Source organism: Nycticebus coucang, chromosome 10 (assembly GCF_027406575.1).
Source record: "Nycticebus coucang isolate mNycCou1 chromosome 10, mNycCou1.pri, whole genome shotgun sequence".
Lineage (NCBI taxonomy): Eukaryota > Metazoa > Chordata > Mammalia > Primates > Lorisidae > Nycticebus > Nycticebus coucang.
Window position 1 is genome coordinate 129242751 of NC_069789.1, and position 13935 is coordinate 129256685.

Here is a 13935-nt window from a genome sequence, read left to right on the forward strand (position 1 = left end):
AATCAACGGGAGAGAGAGAGAATTTGCTGAAGTCGTGGGCCAAGGTCAACATCAGCAGCAGAGTACAAGATCCCAAGGTTTAATGACTCACTCACCATAAAGGGTGAAGGGACTTTCCAACACCTCTCCCCGAAAGGACCCCCTAGCCATGCAGAGCCTCCATGGGAAACTCTCCACAATTCCACAGACACCAGACGGAAACTGGTCACTCTGGGACCAGAACTATAAACATATTTTTATGGGTTTTTTTCTTTTTGTTTGTTTTTTAGAGACAGGGTTTTGCTACATTGCCCAGGCTAGATTCAAATTCCTGGCTCAAGGGATCCTCCCCCAACCAGTCTCCCAAGTAGCTGGGACAATGCCAGCATGCCCCAAACAGATGATTTTTTTCCTTCTCTACTGGCCAAAGCAGCCTTTTAGAATCTAGCAAAATCTTTCAAGACCTTTTTAAAAGTTCATACCCTTTGACCCAACAATTCTACTCTGAAGGAGTCTCTCCAAAGGAAATGACAAGAATTGTAATCAAAGACTTGGGCACGGCCTGATTTTTCTCAACATGCCTTTAAAGGTTTTTAAATTGTTTTATATCTGGTCAAGTTGAGATTTTTAAGAACTTCATTTTTTTTTTTTTTTTTTTGTAGAGACAGAGTCTCACTTTATGGCCCTGGGTAGAGTGCCATGGCATCACACAGCTCACAGCAACCTCCAACTCCTGGGCTTAAAAGAACTTCATTTTTAATTTGTAATCAAAGTTTACAACTTGGGGGCTCTACTCACTGAGCCACAGGAACCGCCCCAGTATACTGAGGGTGGCAGGTTTGAGCCCAGCCGTGGCCAAACTGCAACAAAAAAATAGCAGGGCATTGTGGCAGGTGCCTGTGGTCCCAGCTACTCAGGAGGCTGAGGCAAAAGAATCACCTAAGCTCAGGAGTTGGAGGTTGCTGTGAGCACTGTGACGCCACGGCACCCTACCCAGGGTGACAAAATGAGACTCTGTCTCTAAAAAAAAAAAAGTTTACAACTTGATTTTTTTCAAAAAAGTCAACAAACTGCAAGCACCTGTTAATAAAGGTCTTAAATAACCAGTTTGATGTAAGCATTCCAAATTGTATATAAATTCAGCACATTATACCCCATAAATGCATTAATGTATTTATGACTTAATTTAAAAAGTAAAAAAAAAGGTCTTAAATAAAAAAAAATAATAAAAGACTTATGCATGAAAAGGTTCATTGTGCATTATAGGTGATGCCATAAACACCGGTAATGGTCTAGGTGTCCACCTAAAGGGGATGTTAGCACAAACTGGAGCTTGCCAGCAGTGGGGCACCAGGTCCCTGCCAACGATCATGCTGAAGGTCAGTGTGGAAGGGATGTGATGAGAGCAGAGCAAAGTGTTAAAGCAGAGGGCACCCGGGGTGCCAAAGATTAAATATTGGTAGTAAGAAATGTGCTAACAGCTTTTCAGGACAGGCAGGGTTGGAAATTCTCTTAAAACAAGTGTTAGTGGTAAGACAATGAATTACTAGGTTGGGCACAGTGGCTCATACCTGTAATCCTAGCAGGGAGGCTAAGGCAGAAGCATCCCTCAAGCTCAGAAGTTCCAGACCAGCCTGAGGAGCGAGACCCCATCTCTACTAAAAATAGAAAAACTAGCCAGGTGTTGTGGCAGGTGTCCATAATCCCAGCTACGCAGGAGGCTGAGGCAAGGGGATCGCTTGAACCCAGGAGTTTGAGGTTGCTGTGAGCTATGATGCCACAACATTCTACCAAAGGTGACAGAGTGAGACGAAGGAAGGAAGGAAGGAAGGGGCGGTTCCCATAAGCTCAGTGGGTAGGGTGCCGGCCACATAACACATAGGCCAGCTAAAACAACAATGACAACTGCAACAGCAGTAGCTTGAACCTGAGTCTACAGGGCTGCACAGGTTCATTACTCAATAGTGACACCACATGGCAAGAGAAGGAACAGCAACCATGGACAGAGGCTGGTTTCCTCTTGTCATTTGGAAGCAGGACCCAACTGCTCTGGACCCAAACAACTTAAGGCGGAATACTGGTTAGACTGTTAATGAATGAAGAGGAAGGGTCTCAGATAAACAGTTGGGAAAATAAAGAAGATGTGACAATATTTGTAACCAAAGTTTATTATGGTTACATATTCAGCATGTCATATGGTTCTAATTTCATAAATATATGCATATGTGCAGGTATAAGAAAAAAATCTATACACTCCATTTCCACAGCAGTTACCTCTGGGGATTTTTTCTTCCTTCTATATGTTTTCATGTATTTCCTGTAATGAAATCATATTACTTTTGTAATATGAGAAAAATTACCAAATTTACTTTTATTTATTTACTTTTTTGAGACTTTATCTCACTCTGTCACCCTGCGTAGAGTGCTATGGTATCATAGCTCACAGCAATCTCAAACTCCTCGGCTCAAGTGATCCTGCTGCCTCAGCCTCCCGAGTAGCTGGGACTGCAGGTGCCCACTACTATGCCCAGCTAGTTTTTCTATTTTTAGTAGAAACGGGGTCTCACTCTTGCTCAGGCTGGTCTGAACGCTTGAGCTCAAGGGATCTACCCGCCTCAGCCTCCCAGAGGGATAGGATTACAGGTGTGAGCCACCTCACCTGGCCCCAAACTTACTTTGAAATGACCAGAAAGAGAAATGTCACTGTATTAAAGGGAGATTGGTTATGGGGTTAAGAACATCATTTTCCCCCAGATTCTTCCTACATTTATGACCTTTCCAAATTATTCACAATAATCTCTAATTAGGGGAAAGGGAGATTTTAAAAGATTACATCACCAGCCTGAACAAGAGCAAAACTCCATCTCTATTAGGTGGTGGGTTCAAACCTGGCCCCAGCCAAAAACTGCAAAAAAAAAAAAAAAATTAAAACATTTCATAAGCTTAGGCACTGCTTGTGGAGAGTTCCCCATTGCTGAGTACCCAGACATTCACAGATACCAAAGGCTTGAAAAAGTTAGTGTACCTTCTTCTTTTTTTTTTTTTTCTTTTTGAGTCAGAGTCTCACTCTGTTGTCCCAGGCTAAACTGCCCTGGCGTCAGCCTGATTCGCAGCAACCTCAAACTTCTGGGTTCAGACCATCCTCCTGCCTCAGCCTCCCTCCTCAGCCTCCCAAGTAGCTGGGACTACAGGTGACTGTTACCATGCCTGGCTAACTTTTTCTACTTTTAGTAGAGCCAGGGTCTGGCTCTTGCTCAGGCTGGTCTTGAACTCAAACAATCCTCCCACCTTAGCCTCCTAGAGTGTTAGGATTACAGGTGTGAGCCACTGTGCCCAGCCTAGTGTAGTTTCTCGAAAAAATGGAAAAGGGATAGAGACGACCAGACTGAGAGCCCCCAAAACTCTTTTCTTTTTTGAGACAGAGTCTCACTCTGTCACACTAAATAGAGTGCCCTGGTGTCACAGTTCACAGCAACCTCAAACTCTTGGGCTTAAGTGATATTCATGCCTCAGCCTCCTGAGTAGCTGGACTATAGGCACTTGGCCACAATGCGTGGCTACTTTTTCTATTTTTAGTAGAGATGGGGGTCTCATTCTTACTCAGGTTGGTTTCATACTCCTGAGCTCAAGCAATCTATCTGCCTGGGCCTCCCAGATGTTAGGATTACAGGTGTAGCCACTGACCCAGCCAGAGCCCCAAAACTTTTGATGGAGGGGGGCAGAGTATCCCAGCTGTGCTTGGATCCTCCCTGGGGTCTCTGAGCTATATCATCTCCGGGTGGTCTTCTCAGCTGGAAAACTCAGTTCCATCCACAGAGACTGTATGGCCAGGACTGGTGACCAGGCCTGGGATTTGTTCACGAAGGGTGGTTGAGAGAGGCATCCTCAGTACAGTTCAGTACCCCAAGATGCAGGGGGAAGGGGGAACAAAGGATGGGGGTGGTGACTGCAGAGATACAGCTGTCTGGAACCCTTCTAGGGCCTTGCACGCACAGCCAGCAGTGCTGGGGGCAGTGCTGGTCAGTTGTGAGGGGACAAGGAGGGAGTGGGCTGGGAAAAAGCAAAGGCCATTGGGGCTGGCTGCAGATGGTGGTATGTGTGTCTGTGGCTGTCTTCCAAGGGAGAGGAGGGATAATACTGAGTCCTGCTCTCTCTTCTGGCTTGAGGGGCAGCAGGGTAGAAAGAGTCAAATCTGGCTCCTGGACTCAGTTTGGATATTGGGCAGAAAATAGTTCCTCACCCTACTGATGATCTCAGACCTATATCTTCTGTGTCATCAGTGGGTGCCAAGGCAAGACCAACTAATCAGGAGGGCTACTTCAGACCCCACATGCCAGCTGTGTGACCCTAGGTGATTATAGAGCCTCCCAGGCCTTCCTGGGCCTCCCCAGCCCTTCCCATGTCTCCCAGAACCAGCTGTACTGGGGCTGCCCAGGGCCTGCCCAGCCCATATCAGGGTGCAGCAGACACCTCTTCCTTCATTCTGCTGCTGTCCTTATAGTCTCTCCTGTCCCCAGAGCTGCAGAGTCCCATGAAGTCCTTTTTGGGAAAGCTACTGATTTCTATGGGAGCTTTAAATGCTTTCTGGACCCTCTGGGGTGACTGAGAAGCTCCAGGGGCAAGAGGTTACTGCTTTTGTTGTCACCCAGGAGAAGGGAGATGGTAACTTTCCCAAGTGTGCATTTTGCTTGCCATCTTTTTTTTTTTAGACAGTATCATACTCTGTCACCCTTGGTAGAGTGCTGTGGCATCATAGCTCACAGTAACCTCTAACTCCTGGGTTCAAGTGATCCACTTGCCTCAGCCTTCCAGGTAGCTGGGACTATAGGTACCCACCACCATGCCTGGCTAGTTTATCTTTTTAGTAAAGACAGGGTCTCACTCTTGCTTAGGCTGGTCTTGAACTCCTGAGCTCGATTGATCCACCTGCCTCGGCCTCCCAGAGTTCTGGGATTACAGGCCTAAGTCGCCACGCCTGGCCTTTTTATGCTATTTTTAGACTCCAGCTATGGGGTCGGTGCCCTACTCCTTTGAGTCACAGGTGCGGCCCTATGAATGTTTTAGTTCCAGGAGAACCTAACATTGGAGCAGGGACACCTACCCACAGCTTCACCGTGTAGTCATGGGAACCACTGAGGAGCTTTGTGTCATCCACACAGAAATGGCAGGAACTCACGATGTGCTGGTGTCCCCTGAGAACTTTAAATGGAATCTGAAAATGATGAATAGACGACATGAGTTCAACAAGATCGCAGAATACAGGTCGATATGCAGAAATCAATTTTATTTGTGAACATTTGCAATGAACAACCTGAAAAAAATTAATTATTTCCACTTTCAAAAGCATCAAAAAGAATAGGTAGGAAGTCAGGCGCAGTGGCTCAGGCCTGTAATCCCAGCACTCTGGGAGGCTGAGGTGGATAGATTGCTTGAGTTCAGGAGTTCAAAACCAGCCTGAGCAAGAACAAGACCCCGTCTCTACTAAAAATGGGAAAACTGAGACAATAGGATCTCTTGAGCCCAAGAGGTTGAGGTTGCTGTGAGCTATGACTCCACGGTGACAGAGTGAGACTCTGTCTCAAAAAAACAAAAACAAAACAAAACTGCTATGGAGGCTGAGGCAAGAGAATCGCGTAAGCCCAAGAGTTAGAGGTTGCTGTGAGCCGTGTGACACCACGGCACTCTACCCGAGGGCGGTACAGTGAGACTCTGTCTCTACCAAAAAAAAAAAAAAGAATAGGTAGGAATAAATTGAATAAAGTACAAAATTTATACTCTGAAAATTATAAAATGTTGTTGAAGGAAACTAATGAAGACTAAAATAAGTGTAAAGACATCCCGTGTTCATAGATGGGAAGACTTAATAGTTAAAATGACAATACTCTCCAAAATGATCTACCAAATTCGATACCATCACTTCAGAATCCAAGCTGACTTCTTTGTAGAAATTGACAAGCTAATCCTAAAATTTACATGGAAATCCAAGTGGACTTGAATAGCCAGAACAACGCTGAAAATGGGAAACAAAGGTGGAGGATTCTGATTCCCTGATTTTGAAACTTCCCACAAAGTGACTAACCAAAGCAGTGTAGTAGTGGCATAAAGATAGACCTACAGTCAACAAAACAGAATGGAGAATCCGGAAAGAAACACTCACATTTATAGTCAAGTGATTTTTTTTTTTTTTTTTTTTTACACAGAGTCTCATTGTGTCACCCTGGGTAGAGTGCTGTGGCATCACAGCTCACAGCAACCTCCAATTCCTGGGCTTAAGCGATTCTCTTGCCTCAGCCTTCCAAGTAGCTGGGATTACAGGTGCCTGCCACAACACCCAGCTATTTTTTTGTTGCAGTTGTCATTATTCTTTTAGCTGTCCTGGCTGGGCTCAAACCTTCCAGCCTCAGTGTATGTGCCGGCACCCTACCCACTGAACCGGCACTGAGCCCGTCAACTGATATATATTGGAGTCTCAGAGTGAGAGTGCCATGGCGTCACAGCTCACAGCAATGTCAAACTGTTGGGCTCAAGTGATTCTCTTGGCTCAGCCTCCCAAGTTGCTGTGACTACAGGCGCCCGCCACAACTCCTGGCCATTTTTTTGTTGCAGTTGTCATTGTTGTTTAGCAGGCCCCAGCTGGGCTCAAACCTGCCACCTTTGGTGTATGTGGCTGGCACCCTACTCACTGAGCTACTGAGCCAAGCCAGTCAACTGATTTTTGCCAAGGGCACTTAGACAGTTAAATAGAGACAATAATCTTTCTTTATTATTATTTATTTTTATTTTTATTTTTTTGAGGTTGCTGTGAGCTGTGATGCCACAGCATTCTACCAAAGGTGACAAAGTGAGACTCTGTCTCAAAAAAAAAAAAAATGTCAAGGTCGCACAATAAGTGTTGGCAAGGACCTGGGAAAATTAGAACTCTCATACATTGCCAGTAGGAAGGTAAGATGGTTCAGCCACTTGGAAAAATCGTTTGACAGTTTCTCAAAAAGTTAAACATGTGAGTTAACATATGACCCAGCAATTTCACTCCTAAGCATGTATTCCAGAGAAATGAAAAGTCTCATAAAAACTTGAACATACGTACATAATGTTTATAGCAGTGTTATTAAGTGGAAAGAAGCCAAATTCATTCAACTGATGAATGAATAAATAAAATGTGTCACAGGCATGCAATAGTGGGATGTTATTTGGTGATAAATAAAGTAAGAAGTAACAGATACCACAGCCAGTATGAACTCTGAAAATACGATGCCATCAAAAAAAGCCAGGGACAAAGGACTGGATGTGGCTTGATTCTCTGAACGAGACTAGAGCAGGCAGATCTGTAGAGACAGGAAGAGTTGGGTCACAGGGAGATGCAGAGTGACTGCTAACTGGTATGGGGTTTCTTAGATGATGAAGTTGTTCTAAACTGTTTGTGTCAAGGGTGGCACAACTCTGAATACACTAAATACCATTGTATTGTACCCCCTGCGTGGTTGAATTTTATGGTGATTATACCCCCAAGTAAAACTTGGGGAGGGGAGACAGAGGGAACAAACATGAAATTATTCTGCTCCTCTTCCTTTCTCCACGGCGACGTGTTTAGGGGTGCTGAGACACTGAGTTGTGGGGTACTGGGGGGATGGTGATGAAACGTGGGCTGTGTCCAGGGAGTTGGGCTGCCATGAGGTCAGCAGGTGGCGCAGGGACGGGGAGGCGAGGCGGGCGGCGGGCGGTCAGACGGAGAGGATACCCCCCTCTAAGGCGAGGGGGACGGGGGACACGGGGAGCAGGCTCTGCCGCCAGGGGACCGGGGTGCACAGGGGAGCAGGCTCTGCCGCCAGGGAACCCGGGTGCACAGGGGAGCAGGCTCTGCCGCCAGGGGACCCGGGTGCACAGGGGAGCAGGCTCTGCCGCCAGGGGACCCGGGTGCACAGGGGAGCAGGCTCTGCCGCCAGGGGACCGGGGTGCACAGGGGAGCAGGCTCTGCCGCCAGGGGACCGGGGTGCACAGGGGAGCAGGCTCTGCCGCCAGGGGACCGGGGTGCACAGGGGAGCAGGCTCTGCCGCCAGGGGACCGGGGTGCACAGGGGAGCAGGCTCTGCCGCCAGGGGACCGGGGTGCACAGGGGAGCAGGCTCTGCCGCCAGGGGACCGGGGTGCACAGCGGAGCAGGCTCTGCCGCCAGGGGACCGGGGTGCACAGCGGAGCAGGCTCTGCCGCCAGGGGACCTGGGTGCACAGGGGAGCAGGCTCTGCCGCCAGGGGACCGGGGTGCACAGCGGAGCAGGCTCTGCCGCCAGGGGACCGGGTGCACAGCGGAGCAGGCTCTGCCGCCAGGGGACCGGGGTGCACAGCGGAGCAGGCTCGGCCGCCAGGGGACCGGGGTGCACAGCGGAGCAGGCTCGGCCGCCAGGGGACCGGGGTGCACAGCGGAGCAGGCTCTGCCGCTAGAGGACCGGGGTGCACAGGGGAGCAGGCTCTGCCGCCAGGGGACCGGGGACCGGGGACCGGGGAAGAGGGCTCGGCCGCCAGGGGTAGGAAGACGAAGGGGGATTGGCCCCCGGGGCGCTGGGAGCACGCGGCGGGGCAGGAGCCGGGAGCAGCCACCAAGCAGCCGCCCCCGACGCTCAGGACGTGACTCTGGCGCCCAGATCCCTGCTCTCTGCGGCCGCAGTCCCGCAGCCTCTTCTGCCACCTGGGCCTGGAGGAGGCGCCCTGGGGTTTGGTTTATTTCTCTCGTTACAAAAACGTTACTCCATCCTGAAAAAAGAGATGGATGAGGGTGGGGGACAATCCCGCCGCCCCCGCCGCGGGCCCTTCCGGGGACCTCCTTTCCGATTGGTTCTGAGCGTAGGTGTGGGGGTCCGTTCTGGAGAGGCTGCGGAGCGCAGTTCCCAACACGCGGACACATTTCCGAAGGGCCACTAAAACCCGAGCAGAGGATGGACCAATTTGTGAAAAGCAAAACTCGTACATTCATTCATTCAACAAGTAAGTCTAGAGCGCCCCCCCGACCGCGTCGGCCGGGGGCCAGGAGCTGCGGTTCCGCGGCCACAAAGCCCCCTCCCCGCAGAGGCAGAGAGCCTGGTGGCCGGTGGAGTCTTGGCAAGGACATGAGACCAGAGACTCTGGGGGTTTTGTTTGTTTGTTTGTTTGTTAATTTATGGAATTCTGAAGATTCTACCTTTTTTTTTTCTTTTTTTTGAGACAGAGACTTACTCTGTTGATCTGGGTAGAGTGCCTTGGCGTCCTCATAGCCTCACTTACAGCAACCCCAAACTCTTGGGCTCAAGCAATCCTCTTGCCTCAGCCTCCCGAGTAGCTGGGACTACAGGCGCCCACCAGTAGCCTGGCTAGATTTTCTATTTTTAGTAGAGAGGAAGTCTCACAATTGCTCAGGATGGTCTAGAATTCCTGAGCTCAAGCAGTCCACCTGCCTCTACCGCCCAGAGTGCTGGGATTACATGACTGTCTCTAAACCACTCTTTTTTTAAATTTTAGTTCTTAATTCTGATTTTCCAGTCTCTGCTGGAGCGCTCCCTTGAGTAATTTTTTTCTTCTTTTTTGAGACAGAGTCTCACTTTGCCACCTTCAGTAGAGTGCTATAGCATCACAGCTCACAGCAACCTCAAACTCTTGGGCTCAAGTGATTCTCTTGCCTCCACCTCCCGAGTAGCTGGGACTACAGGCACCTGCCACAAGCCCTGGCTATTTTTTTAGAGGCAGTTCTCACTCTTGCTCAGGCTGGTCTCAAACTCCTGAGCTTAAGTAGCCTACCCTCCTTGGAATCCCAAAGCACTGGGATTACAGACATGAGCCACTGCGCTTGACCCTTGAGTAATTTATTCCTCAGAGAAGCATTTTGTCTCTGAGTCTTTGCAGCACTGAAGAAAATGTCTTTCTGTAGCCTTTATGAGGGATCAGCAGTTTAGCCTACCCGAAAATGCTAGGTCACAAACCTTCCTCTTAGAACTCTATAGAATTTCTCTGCCTCTGTCAGCCTAACCAATCATAAAAAATTCCACACCAAAACCCATCAAAACCACTTGCATGGCCTTTCAGCTGGAGATGCCATCTTTCAGGAATTCACAAAAATGACAAACACAAGGGAAAGGGGAGAGGCTCCCGATACATGTTCTCTGGGCCTTTTAGAAAACATGGAGTTGGCCACATATATGTGAATCTACAAGAAAGGTGATATTGTAGATGTTAAGGGAATGGGGACTGTTCAGAAAGGCATGCCCAGCCCCCTTTATGCTGTTTGCCTGGGCACCATCTTCTTTCAACAGCTGTGGGTGGCGTTGTTGAGCTGAACCTCTGATTTTCTAAGGAGAGTATCCAGGCTTCCAAGTTCCTAGCAGGTCCCTTTGCAATAAAATAGACCAATAGCTGCGATCAACTGCAATCCTATTATACCTTCATGATGTTTTCCTTAGCCAGAAATGGACTAAGTACTCTGAAGATTTGAAGCATTGAGCAAAGTATTGCAAGACAGAACCCTGTAAGACACTCACCAGATTTTCATGATAAATATGGTAACATTGTGCTTACTGGTGGAACCACTTTTTGTGTTGTCACGTGGGTGTATACAATAACACAGATTGGAATAATGTGGAACCTCTCCCCTGTTGGCAGAATTACCCTGGAAGAGTGGAAAGTTCAGTCACCTTCACAGTTGTTATAATGCAGAATTGTTTTGAAACAAACTTGGCATGTAAGCAGTCTGCTGCTCATTAAACTATAGCATAACTGAAGAAAAAAATACATTTGAAGTCTTTAAAAAAAAAAAAAAACAGGCATGCCACACAGATGTTACTACAATGTTACCCAGCATGCTGTTGGCATTGTTGTAAACAAGTTAAGGGCAAGGTTCTTGCCAAGAGGATTAATGTTTGTATTGAGCATATTAAGCATGCTAACAGCCAAGATAGCTTCCTGAAACGCATGAAGGAAAATGATCAGAAAAAGAAGGAAGCCAAAGAAAAAGGTACCTGGGTTCAACTGAAGCGCCAGCCTGCTCTTCCCAGAGAAGCTCACTCTGTGAGAACCAACGGAAAGGAGCCTGAGCTCCTGGAACCCATTCCCTGTGAACTCCTGGCATAATAAGAGTATAGCATACCACACAGGAGAGCCAGGAGAACCAAAGGAACAGGAACATAAGGGCCTGGAACCCATTCCCTATGAATTCATGGCATAATAGGCGTACAGAATAGCAAGCACACAGGATAACCAAGAGACCCCACGTAACAGTAATATAAAGTGCTGGAACCTATTCCCCATGAATTTGTGGCATAAAAGTCACACAAAGCTTTGTCACGTTCTATGGCAAGCCACCTCCCTGAGCTACTGAAACTTTTCTCCGTGAATTCGTGACATAATAGGTAAAAGGCTACCACTACTGTAAAAATGTTTCTCATCAATGCCTAAAAGTGTGGTTATCTTTTCCCCAAAGAAGTATTAAAGCAAATTTTAATAGTGTCTTAAAAAGAAAAAAAAAAAAAAACTTGTATGTGCAGCCATAGGAGACTGATTAAAGAAATCAAGAGATATTCATTAAAAACAACAAGAAATCTGTTATGTACTGGTAGGGAAAGATCTCTAAAATACACTGAGTAGGTTCGGGCCTGTAGTTCAAGCGGCTAAGGTGCCAGCCACATACATCAGAGCTGGCGGGTTCGAATCCAGCCCGGGCAACCAAAAAATAGCTGGGTGCTGTGGCGGGCACTACTTGGGAGGCTGAGGCAAGAGAATCACTTAAGTCCAGGAGTTGGAGGTTTCTGTGAGCTGTGATGCCATGGCACTCTATTGAGAGTGACATAGTGAGACTCTGCCTCAAAAAAAAAAAGAAAATACACTGAGTAGGCTCTGCGCCTGTAGCTCAGCAGCTAGGGCACAAGCCACGTACACGGGAGCTAGCTGCTTCAAATCCAGCCTGGGCCTGCCAAACAACAATGACAACTACAGGGCAACGCCTGTGGCTCAGTGAGTAGGGCGCAGGCCCCATATACTGAGGGTGGCGGGTTCAAACCCGGCCCTGGCCAAACTGCAACAAAAAAATAGCTGGGCGTTGTGGCGGGCGCCTGTAGTCCCAGCTACTCAGGAGGCTGAGGCAAGAGAATCACGTAAGCCCAAGAGCTGGAGGTTGCTGTGAGCTGTGTGACGCCACGGCACTCTACTGAGGGCAGTAAGTGAGACTCTGTCTCTACAAAAAAAAAACAATGACAACTACAACCAAAAACTAGCTGGGCGTTGTGGCAGCTACTTGGGAGGCTAAGGCAAGAGAATCGCTTAAGCCCAAGAGTTTGAGGTTGCTGTGAGCTGTGATGCCACAGCACTCTACCCAGGGTGACAACTTGAGACTCTGTCTCAAAAAATAAATAAATAAATAAAATACACTAAAAAAAATAAAATAAAATTAAGATGGAGAAGGGGTTTAAGATATGCTTCTACTTATGTAAAAATAAAAAGAGTGGTAGGAAATATTTCCCCAAAGATTCAAATGCCAGGGCCAGTGGTTCATGCCTATAATCCCAGCATTCTGGGAGGCCAAAGCAAGTGGATTGCTTGAGCTCAAGAGTTTGAGACCAGCCTGAGCAAGAGCCTGACTCCGTCTCTAAAAATAACCAGGCATAGTGTCAGGTGCCTGTAGTCCCAGCTACTATGGAGGCCGAGGCAAAAGGAGCTCCTGAGCCCAAGAATTTGAGGTTGCTGTGAGCTGTGACACCATAGAACTTTATCCAGGGCAACAGAGACTCTGCCTCAAAAAAATAATAATAATAAAAGTATCTGTTGGATCCATCTCCTCTTTCAATATAACCAAATTGCATTTTGTCTGATCTATTCTTTGGAATTTGTAGCATACATTTAATGCCTTTTAAAATTTACATTAAATATACATTTTCCTCTTAAAAAAAAAACAAAACAAGCTGGGTGCAGTGGTTCATGCCTGGAATGCTAGCACTTTGGGAGGCTGAGGAGGGTAGAGCTTGAGTTCAGGATTTCAAAACCAGTCTGAGCAAGAGCAAGACCTATCTCTACTAAAAATAGAAAAACTTAGCAGGGCATTGTGGCAGGTGCCTATAGTCCCAGCTACTGGAGTGCTATGATGACACCATGTCACTCTACCCAGTGCCAAAGAATGAGACACTGTCTCAAAGGAAAAAAGAAAAGGAGCCTTTTATAACTATTGAATTTGAACCTTGGGGATGTTCTACTGAGACTATAAACAAAATACAATTCCTGTGCTCTTCTTTAATTTTACTGAAAAATCAGAATAAATATCACAATTAGAAACACAGAGGAGAAAAAGGCAGCATAGAAAAGCATTGAAACACAGCCTTCCCCAGGGAGGCCCCAGTACTTCCCCGGGCTAGGGGAGCTGCCAGCTGATTGACAACTCCTGTCCCTGCCTCTGACCTACCAGGGCCTTCTGACAGCTGGAGAAGGTTGGCCTCTGACTCTACTCCCATCCAAACCCAGCCTTTTCTGTCTGCGCCCAGCCTTGCAGGGCAGGCGTTCGCCAGCTGTGGGTTATGTTCTTGCCAACCTTCCTGTGCCCCTCCTCCGCCTGCCGGCTCTCTTCTGTCTCTGCTCTGATTTTAAAGCCTTCCTCGAGAACTTTGGTTTGGAAATCTCTTTTTCATTCCCCAGGTGTTCTCTGGGTTCACAGGTGATTTCCTCTTCCCAGCCACCATTCTTTATCCACGTAAAATATCTCCCAAACATTGATGGGAACACACGGTTGCCTTGTTAGATTCGTACTGATTCACTAACTTTTTATGATTCTAAGTTTTCTGTTTCTTTGGCTGACTCTGTTTCGGAGACTGAGGGGTTGGGGGTAACTCCTTGGCCAACCTGCTCTTAGAAGCCTCAAGGTGGGTCGCTGGGCAGAGACCGCAGGGACTGGGTTGGGTCAGGGCACACTGTTTGGAACCCCGCGCTGTAGTCCCAGTTACTTGGGAGGCTGAGGCA

The 13935-nt window shown here is 47.6% G+C and overlaps 1 protein-coding gene and 1 pseudogene across 1 annotated transcript in view; one reads left to right on the forward strand and one right to left on the reverse strand.

Annotated features, from left to right (window-relative positions):
• The window catches only part of WDR88 (WD repeat domain 88), a 53458-nt gene that overhangs the window by 38924 nt on the left and 599 nt on the right, over positions 1-13935 (reverse strand). Inside the window, exon 2 of the mRNA XM_053606190.1 lies at positions 5081-5191. Coding sequence (XP_053462165.1) covers positions 5081-5191 — 111 coding nt within the window. The remainder of the gene's footprint in view (positions 1-5080; positions 5192-13935) is intronic.
• On the forward strand, positions 10385-10648 carry LOC128595628 (cytochrome c oxidase subunit 7B2, mitochondrial-like; annotated as a pseudogene).